At 42.4% G+C, this 9,847-nt stretch overlaps 1 protein-coding gene across 1 annotated transcript; it reads left to right on the forward strand.

Annotated features, from left to right (window-relative positions):
- The first annotated feature begins 836 nt into the window (after nt 1–836).
- Nucleotides 837–7,400, forward strand: MEX3D (mex-3 RNA binding family member D). Its single transcript, XM_063453291.1, has 2 exons — nt 837–1,876; nt 5,790–7,400. The coding sequence occupies exons 1-2, from the start codon at nt 958–960 to the stop codon at nt 7,052–7,054; spliced, it is 2,184 nt and encodes a 727-aa protein (XP_063309361.1). The 5' UTR covers nt 837–957; the 3' UTR covers nt 7,055–7,400.
- Nucleotides 7,401–9,847: the final 2,447 nt, after the last annotated feature.

The raw sequence follows: 9,847 nt of genomic DNA on the forward strand, positions 1-9,847 counted from the left end.
TTATGGTAGGTGTACAGTTTACTAAACTAGAGCATTTTAACTACCAAAAGCTGAGAAAGCCGTAAATACCGGTGGAACAAACAGTTGGTTTTGGACAATTGTGTCCATCTATAACGGGTTAAAGTGATGTTTTAGCACACGTGTTGTGCTCTTTGTAAGTGTTTACATTGTGTAATTATTAACAATCTGTGTTTGTAAATAGCACGTGGCTGCGTTCAGAGTGAAATACTTTAATAAACACTACATGGTGCCCGTGCCTAAATAAAATACACCGCACGGCGGGCTACAGTGACAAACTGCAGGGAATTCACATGGAATTTAAACATTTAAGGCCAAAATAGGCAAACTGGAAAAATTCTCCCATTCGGCTGCGCTTTCAGATCAGCTACTTTGGCCTCAAATTAGAAATTCCCTTTAAATTCCAAGCAAGTATTACCAAAAAAAAGGCTCCTGTTACTGGTAAATAAATTTTTTTTAAAAATAATAAAAAATTTTAAAAAGAGGAAAAAAAAAAAAAAGTTGTAGGCGTGGCCTTAAATTTGGGACACACCCACCTATATATCTATTGTTACACCGATGACGTCACATGCCGGCCGGCTTTGACGGGTGCGGCCCTCAAAGCCCTCGTTTCCCAAGTCATGTGATGTGCGGAGGGGGCGGAGCCCAAGCGTCCAGCGAACAGACGTCTTCCGCCAATCAGCTGCTGGGGAAGAAGCTAACGTGAGAAGCCGCTTAGTCCCCGCCCAACCGCCCTGGGCGTCCAATCGAGTCGCAGATTGAAGGCTGCGGACCCGCCCACTTTGCCCGCTCGTCAGCCAATGCCGAGCGCGCCGGGCCTGCGCATTACCGCGGCAGGGTGGGGCCTGCCAGACGAGCGCACCCGCCGCACAGCAGACAAAGGGGTTGGCCCGCGGGAGCGCACACGGCCAGGGTACGAGGAGGGGAGGCAATAACACCATGCAGGAGCTCCGGGGGGAGGAGGACCTGGCCGAGCAGGGCCCTCGGGGGCCACCCGGAGGTGAGGTCGAGGAAGAAGTGCCGGGCTCCCGGGGGCCACGTTGGAAATGCCTGGAGCAAGACCCCGGCATGGAGCCTGGCCCTCAGCTGGCCAGCCAGGGCTCCCAGAAGCCAGATATGTGTGGTGGCGCCCAAGTTGGTGAAACAGGTCGCCAAGAGTGCGTGGGGAGCGATACTGGCGACTGCTGCAGCTCTCCCCAGTGTCCCAAAGAGACCAGCAATAGCCAAATCCATCACTGCCTATGGACAGAGCACAGCCTGAGTGTAGGCATTCAGGAAGCAGCCAATTCATGCACAGACCAACAGCCTGGCAACAGCCACCAGGAGCCAATGAGTAATAATCCTGGCTCCCAGGAGCCCACTCAGAATGTGGGGCCACACACATCATGTGTGCAGTTAGGCTCTATGGAGCCTCCACTCAGGCTAGCCTTTCAAAATAATCTGCAGGAGCCGTTTAGCCTCCAAAAGCCCCCTCTTCCTATTTCAGGACTTCGGAAGCCACTCAATTTGGGGCAATCGGACATTAGGGCTATATCTTCTCCTGAAATGCCAATTGGTCACCGGCCTGGCTCCGAGTTGCATGTCCAGTACGGGCAAGAAGAGCTCCCCGACGAGGAGTTCCCGTTGCTCGTGGACGCGTTCTCTGTTCTGGGACTGCACGAGGAACATGACGAGGAACCGGAGTTTGAAGGAGCGATGTCGAGGACTCCTAGCCCGGAGTCTGAAGATCTGTTTAGAGAGATGACGATGGAGCACTTGCTGAGCTGTGGACTCGGAGTACGGAGGAGAGGCGTTAACATGACCGAAGGCGTACCGGTACCCAGTTCTGAACATGTGGCAGAGATAGTAGGACGGCAGGGTATGTATGTTTTGGTAGTTATATATGTGAAGATGTTGCATTAAATACTCTTTATTCCAGCCAAATTTCCCTAATACGTTTATTAAAACTGCCCCCCCTTAACAGTGCCATGAATGCCAGCGACAACTTGTAGTACCCTTAGTGGAACGGTCACCAACCCAATTCTGATCTATTTTTTTTTTTTTTTTAAATTAATAAAAAGTCCTCAAAGTGCAATTCCATTTCTCCATGAAGTACACTTTCAATAGGCTAAAAGATGCGTTGTTTTGGAAATACTCACAAATCAGAAACTGGCTTGCTAGCCAAACCTTGCTCAAACCGTAGTCGGTGGGCCTACAGTGGTTTCCTGGTTGATAGACGGTTTCCCTTGTCTTTAGAGAAAATGTGTGGGAAGCCAGGTGGTGTAGCATCTGCATAAAATTTGTATTTATGCAGGTCCACTCAAGCTGCCCCAGTCTCTGACAGTTGGTAGATCTGGTTTGGATTAAATTTGTAGAGGAGACCCAAAACCTATCTTCTGTAGTGGTTGGCTGAATGCTGATACTGACCGTGCTTTTGCTCAGTTTGATCAGATATCATTAGATGTGTTTTGCTTTCCATACTACACACGACAGTGTAGTTAGCATTCTTAAAGGGGAAGATTCACTTCATAACGAAACATTGAACATTAACCTAGAATTTATGCATTTTATCTGGTGCTCCATTTTCCTTTACATGTGTGTGTACCAGCTAATTCCAGAGTGATTGGCCCACTTTAGAGTGTGTTTCTCCAGTTTGCTTACGCAAAGGGCAGATCTTATAACATTCATTGATAAGGAGCCTAGAGGGACAGCATTTAAAGGGGTGAGGAGGTCCCTGGGCACCGGCTTACTCAAGAGGTTAAAACAGTGGTTCCCAAGCCAGTCTCAAGGCACCCTTACCATTCCAGGATTTAGTGATTACCCAGACATCTTGGACACAACTGGGTAATCCCTAAATCCTGGGTTGGTAGGGGTGCCTTGAGAACTGGTTTGGGAACCACTGTGTTAAACTGTTAAAGGAACACTATATAGTGTCAGGAATACAAACATGTATTCCTTACACTATAATTGTAGATACAGCTTAGGTTTCCGGCCTGCTTTGCTTACTTTAAAAAGGTGTTTTACTCTCCTTTCTTCCAGTGCACCCTCTGCCTCCTTGACTGAGATCATCAGATCTGTCAACCTCAGCCACTCCAGTGTTTTCCCATAGAAAAGTATTGGGACGCTATTGAGCATGCGCGGCAAAACGCTACACTGCGTCAATCACCATTTCCTTATAAAGATGCGTTGATTCAGCACATCTTTATTGGGAGTGTTCAGCCGAAAGGCAGTGCTGCACTGACCCAGGAGGCACCTCATGTGGTCATCTGAATGACTGCCACTAGAGGTGTTCCTAGCCAGTAATGTAAACACAGCACTTTCTTGGAAAAGGCAGTGTTTACATTACGAATAGTGCAAGGACAGGCAATAGACACCAGAACTACATTAAGCTCTAGTTGTTCTGGTGACTATAGTGTCCCTTTAAAGGTTTAACAGTATCGCTGACCAGCTACTTCCATTGCAATACGTGGCTTGAATCAGAAAGCCCTGAGTACCATTGATGGGCTGTGAGCATCAGTAGCTCCCCAGTCACAAAACTGAGTGATAATACTTTTGGGAATAAAGCTTGTAAAAGGCTGAGACTGCAGTGGAAGTAGCTAGGAAGCTGATGGGCACTTTATTCTACATCCCTGGGGGACCACCTTGCTCCATAACAATCTCCTTCAGATAAAGTTGTTATGGTGCCTGGAGTGTTCTTTTAGTTTTAATTTTCACATGTTAAATGCAGAGTATAAGTAAACCTAATGTGAATTAAGGTAAACTTTTTTTTCTTTATAACGGCTTAAAAGGAGATGGTTGAAATGATCCCTGGTTTCTAATGGATTATTTAGGTAATGCATCTAAAAATATGCAAAAGTAATGATTTAAAATTAAACAGGAACTGTAATGTCCTTAATTTTAGCACAAGTTTAGCTATTGGTTGTGCTAAAAAACAAAATTAAGAAAAGTCTTTTTCTGTGTGCTTTAGCACAGTATGTAAATTAGTTAGCTCCTGCAGTGCTGTACACATCGAAAATGTGTGCATATGAAGCCGCTGGAGAAAATGCCCGAGGTTTCATGCAATAGCGAAATAGCCACAATGCGGAGGAACGGTTGAGGTTTATTTGTGTATCCCCCTTCTTCACTCCTTACCTCTGCAGCAGTTTTCATCTCTTTAAACTCTGATATATTTTACGTGGATGGAGTGAGAAACTGTCACTACTGTGGATGTTCATTCCACTTTAAATATTATACTTATTTTCAAACCTCTGTAACTTCATTGAAGAGCATTCCATCCTTGACCAAGAAGAGGTTCAAACAATCAGTGACCTCATTCTGTTCTGTGGGGTCTGATATTACACACCGTTCTACTTATCACAGAATGAGTGAAACTGCTGAATAATCTGATGGGTATATGGCAATTGCTATGAAATACACAGCTCGCATTTCTGAACTAGACAGTCTCATTCGGCAGTCATTGACTGCACATGTGCTTGACTCTGCTTTCTCCGAGGAGGAGAAAGATAATTCTAAATTGTGCATGTGGTGTCCTGATGCTGCACACACAGGTTAGATGAAATTGGTTGACTCTTCCTTTTCTGTGTCTGGGAGTCTAGCTTATAGCTGAAGCAATTGTTACAAATCTTTTAGTTATGAGGCAAACTCTGAAGACTAAAGGGTTAAACACCAGTCCCTCAGCACTGGATCGGTGTCCCACCCCAGTGATGTCACACCGATGGGAGAACAGAATGCGTGTCGTGTGCTGCATGCGCGTTAGAGCTTCCCCATAGAAAATCATTAAATAAATGCTAAGTGTGAAGACGTCCAACATTGTTTCACACAGTAATACTCTGTGGAAATCCAGGAAGTGCCTCTAGTGGTGGTCTAGAATGACAAAAAAAAACTCAGTTTATGAAAAGAAAAATGAATTAGATTTTTTTTTCTGAATGTATGTGACCATATATAAGAGAGCAGCAGAAAGGCAGGTTTAGAGATGGCTAGTTTCTTATCTCTCGACCTAAACCTTCCAAGTACTGAAGCAACCCATAGAAAAATTGTGAAATACAATAAGTTAAAACATAACCTTTAATAAACGACTATTAAAACTAACATTCTAATGGCTATAAGTGCTATATACACATGGAGGGGAGGGGTATTTGGCTAGAAGGTACACGCATTAATAGTACCTGGGAAACTGGAGGGGAATACACAAGTTATCTTAAAGATGCAAAAATCCAAATAGGTGCATAGAAGTGCACCCTCCCATAGTGTTATCAAAAAAACAAGTCTCCAACTCCCAATGCCGAAGTCTAAAAAGGTCAGACCCCTAACCCCTTGCTAAATGTCTGGCTGTTACTGATTGATAGCTGGATCTCGCTGACCGATACCAGCTAATAGAGCAGTATCACCAGATCAATATCACTTGGTTAAAAACATATAGCATGGTGGGTAATCATAGTGATGAAGTATATAGTAGCTGCAGCATCCCCTATCTAACCATGCCACCCACTGCTAAAAGTTGTCCCGGAATAGCCCTTAGAATGTTAGTTTTAATAGTCGTTTATTAAAGGTTATGTTTTGACTTATTGTATTTCACTATTTTTCTGTGGGTTGCTTCAGTACTTGGAAGGTTTAGGTCGATAGATCTAAGAAACTAGCTATCTTTGATCCTGCCTTTTTTCCGCTCTCTTTTATATATTTCCACAAGGGGTTATCCCCCACACATAATCAGCAACCTGACACGCTCTCTCTCTCTCTCTCCCTACCTGTATCTATATTTTGTATCTGATCATATTTTATTTTTGTTTTTGTAGGCTGTAAAATTAAAGCTCTGAGAGCGAAGACGAATACTTATATCAAGACTCCAGTAAGAGGAGAAGAACCTGTCTTTATTGTGACTGGCCGGAAAGAGGACGTTGAGATGGCGAAGAGAGAGATCTTGGCAGCAGCTGACCACTTCTCTATCATCCGCGCAACTAGAAACAAAAATAGTGCGATGGCAGGAGGCACCCAGGGACCACCAAATCTGCCAGGTCAAACCACCATCCAAGTCCGCGTTCCTTATCGTGTAGTAGGGTTGGTGGTTGGTCCCAAAGGGGCCACAATCAAAAGAATTCAACAGAGTACTCACACCTACATTGTAACTCCTAGCAGAGACAAGGAACCGGTCTTTGAAGTCACAGGAATGCCTGAAAATGTAGACCGAGCACGTGAAGAGATAGAGGCTCACATCACTATGAGGACAGGTTCCGTAATAGACATCCATCCAGATAATGATTTTCACTCCAATGGCACAGATGTCTGTATGGAGCTCTTTGGTAATAGCTCTGCTGCTCTCTGGGCAAAGGTTAATGCTCCTCGACGAGGATCTGCAGCATCACGCAATGAGACTCTGGGCAGTACTTCTTCAGAGAGTTCATGTTATGGAACAGGCAGAGAGCAGGGACCAGCAAGCCCGTTTAGGCCAGTCCTAGGGGGAGGCTTCACACTAGGGGAACAGCACACTGTACCAGCTGCCATAAGCACAGAAGATTGTGAATTTGGCTTTGAGTTTCTGTCTTTGGATTTGAACACACCCACTGCTATTTGGTCTCCATTTGAAACATCCAGTGGGCAGGGGCAGAACTTCAGTGGTTGCTCAGCACAGAGGCGAAATAGTGGTTTGAGTGTCAACTCCACATCTCGAATTTCACCTACCCTTCCTGAACCAGCAGTTGGGCTAGAACATCCATTAGCACGCAGAATTCACAGCGATCCAATTAATGGTATCTCTTGGCTGGCCACACAGGGCTCACTGTCCTCTTTCTCCAGCAGCACTGGCTATTCCTCGTCTTCCTCTTTGCCAGGCAGCTCATCTGTAGCCTCTGGATCTCCCACAGACTCGAGCAGCTCTGATGGCCAGCGCAAAAGTGGTCGAGACTGCGTTGTGTGCTATGAGAGCGAAGTCATCGCAGCGTTGGTGCCCTGTGGGCATAATCTTTTTTGCATGGAATGTGCAATCAGGATTTGTGAGCGTGCCCTCCCAGAATGTCCAGCCTGTCATACCCCTGCTACACAAGCCATCCGCATTTTCTCCTAGCTGCATATAACTAGTAACACTAGCCCAATGAAAAGTCCAACCATATAACCCTTTCTTGGGCTCATATTTTACCCATTCATGACTGTTATATAAACTCTATTGAATAATACATTAAGCATTCGGGCTGCTGGAAGCAACCTGGGCAAGAATAACGTGGTGAGCTGGTTCTTGGTGCTGAGGGAGGGCAGATTATGTTTAACCTTACAAGAACTATAAGATTTACTTAAAATGTTTACAGAACAACCTTAACTTTTATCCCTCTCCTCAGGCAATGTCTTCAAAGTGGAGACACCTGTTGATCACAAGTAGCTCACACTACTTTTGGACCCCACCCCTCCTCCTTTTTACCCCAACCAGTATTCAGTTTTAAAAACATTAATAAACTGAAAGATATAGTAAGTTGCACTTTTTATCTTTTTTAATAAACTGAGAAATGGGGACAAGCAAATAATACATTATATAGTTTAAGTATTTATAAATATATATATATATATATATATATAAATATCTATTTCTCTTTACAAGTGCTAAGTATATGATTTATTTTAGATGTTCATTCTACAAACTGTAGGCTATTTTAACCAATGCAGAACAGGAAATTGGCACATTTTCTCTAGGCCCTAAGTTTCACCCTGCCTTTAATTCTGCATGACAATAGAAAAAAGTTTAACCCCTTGATTATCAGAGGGTAACTTCATCATTTACTCCCTTGTTATAGAAATATTTTAGACTGTATTTTCATATTTTTCTGTTCTGTACCAGAATTAAACATGATAATCTTTCATGTATGAATTTTTCAACACTACCTGCCCATAGGACTAGATCACAAGATTTGTTCAACTACAGGTCCCCCATTGTTATAAAAGAGAATAATGGATGTTTAAAACATTTGGAGGATTACCTTTTGGGCAACCCCGAGCTTAGAGTATGTTTGTTTGCATTGGGAACACATTCTTGATACTGCTTGCTGCGTTCTCTTGTGGCTAAAGTCAAACCATAATTACTGTATAAGAAATGTGATTTCTAATGTTGGACCTCACCTTTACGTAGAGCTTTTTGGAGGTCTAGAAGTTAGCATTGGTAATTGGCTCAGTCATTCTACTAATATGTTTGTTTGCTCAAGTGAGACTTAAAAAACGTAATACCTCTACTCTTTAAAGCTAGGGTATCATATCTGTGTTTTAAAACATTAGGAGTATTGCAGACTGCAATACATTTCAGCCTTTGCTCATGTTTTTGTTTCACGTGCGCTACAGAAATATTAAAGCAAAGAAACCAGAGGAGTTTAATGCAAAAAAAAAAAGTTGGGGTTCTTTAGACTGTCACCCCCAAAACATAGGTTTATTCATTTTAATTTTTCGGTTATCGTTCTAGTGGTCTTTGAGAAATGCAACGTTACTTGCCACATACTATAACATAGTCTGTTACAGTTTTGAAAGCCTTTGGCTTATCAGAAGCCTGCTTAGTTAAAGGGGCTTGCTAACGACCGTAGCCACTAGAACATCTAGCAGTGGTCATAGTGCAAGGAGCACCTCACAGTCTTGTTAAATTGTTTCCAATCAGTTTGACAAACACTTGGGGGTCCTTCTGTCACCTAAAGCCCAGCCCCCTTGCTATCAAGGTAATGAGGAGTTTTACTTCCACACTATATCATTAATGTTTTGGTAGTCTTAATGGGTTGTGAAAGCCAGGAGTGGCATGGCACGTAATTTCCATTTTGTTTCCTTAACGTTTCCTTGCTTATTTTTTAACACGTTTTGTGTAGGTTAATATAACGGTTGTCTGCTAACTTATTACTTTCTGATATCTATAACATTGTTGAGCTCAGGCAGCTTTCGCTCTGCCACACTAAGTGCACAACAACATTGTGTTTTTTTGTTTTTGTTTTTTTTTCTCCATAGCTTAGTACGTTTTGATAGCTCTTGTAAAATACATTTCAAATAACCTGTTATTGGAATAGTTATTGTGCTATCTACAGCTGTACCTTAATACCCCATGTCACTTTTTTTAAATACCTCCTTTTTCTCCCAATTTATATAAATCAATAAGCCAACAGGACAATTTAAAAAAACAAAAAAACATGCACAATATTATAAGCCAATAAGAACGCGTTCATCTGTGTACCGATAGTAAGACTTGACTTATTCGTTTAAAATGGTTATTTCGTTTTAGATTTTTAGTTTACCTTATCAAGTCTCTTATTTTAAATATCATGCCATTCTACCAGTTACCAGTATTTTAAATGAAAATCTAAATTCTATCGATAATCTAAAGGTTTTTATTGTTACTTTTTGCCCACTTATTGGTTGTTTTATAGCATGCTACTTTTGAACTCTCATTCTCAGTCCATTTATATCTACACTTGGTAGACTGTCTGGGAATTGTTTTATTAAAGGAACACTCCTGACATAAATATAAAATGCACTTTGATTAAAAAAATCATGGGGGGGAAAAGTGTTTTTTTTTTTTTTTTTTTGTCCATCCCCCCCCCCCGCCCTCCCCCCCTCCCACCTTGTATGTAGTCTCCTGTTGTGCATGAGATTTCTAATTTTTCATTTAATGAGTCATCCACACAGTAGAGCAACTCTAGTATGAGTCTATCCGTGAAAAAATATTGAGTTTAAGTGCATAAGTTAAAACTTGCTTTGTCACAACACAACTTGGTAGGGTTTCATTAAAATAGAATCTTTATGGAAAATCTGTCCAATTAGATTTCTACTGTTTTGTCAATATTCACAGTTGTCGCTAGTGACAAGTGTGGGAATGAGTCTTAATCTGCACTGTGTGAGTTGG

The sequence above is a fragment of the Pelobates fuscus genome, chromosome 5 (assembly GCF_036172605.1).
Source record: "Pelobates fuscus isolate aPelFus1 chromosome 5, aPelFus1.pri, whole genome shotgun sequence".
Lineage (NCBI taxonomy): Eukaryota > Metazoa > Chordata > Amphibia > Anura > Pelobatidae > Pelobates > Pelobates fuscus.

What these genes read in the sequence shown, in the direction of transcription:
- MEX3D (XM_063453291.1), top strand. Translation starts at nt 958, where the DNA reads ATGCAGGAGCTCCGGGGGGAGGAGGACCTGGCCGAGCAGGGCCCTCGG. An exon ending in AGAGATAGTAGGACGGCAGG is followed by an intron (nt 1,877 to 5,789) that starts GTATGTATGTTT and finishes TTGTTTTTGTAG; the next exon opens with GCTGTAAAATTAAAGCTCTG.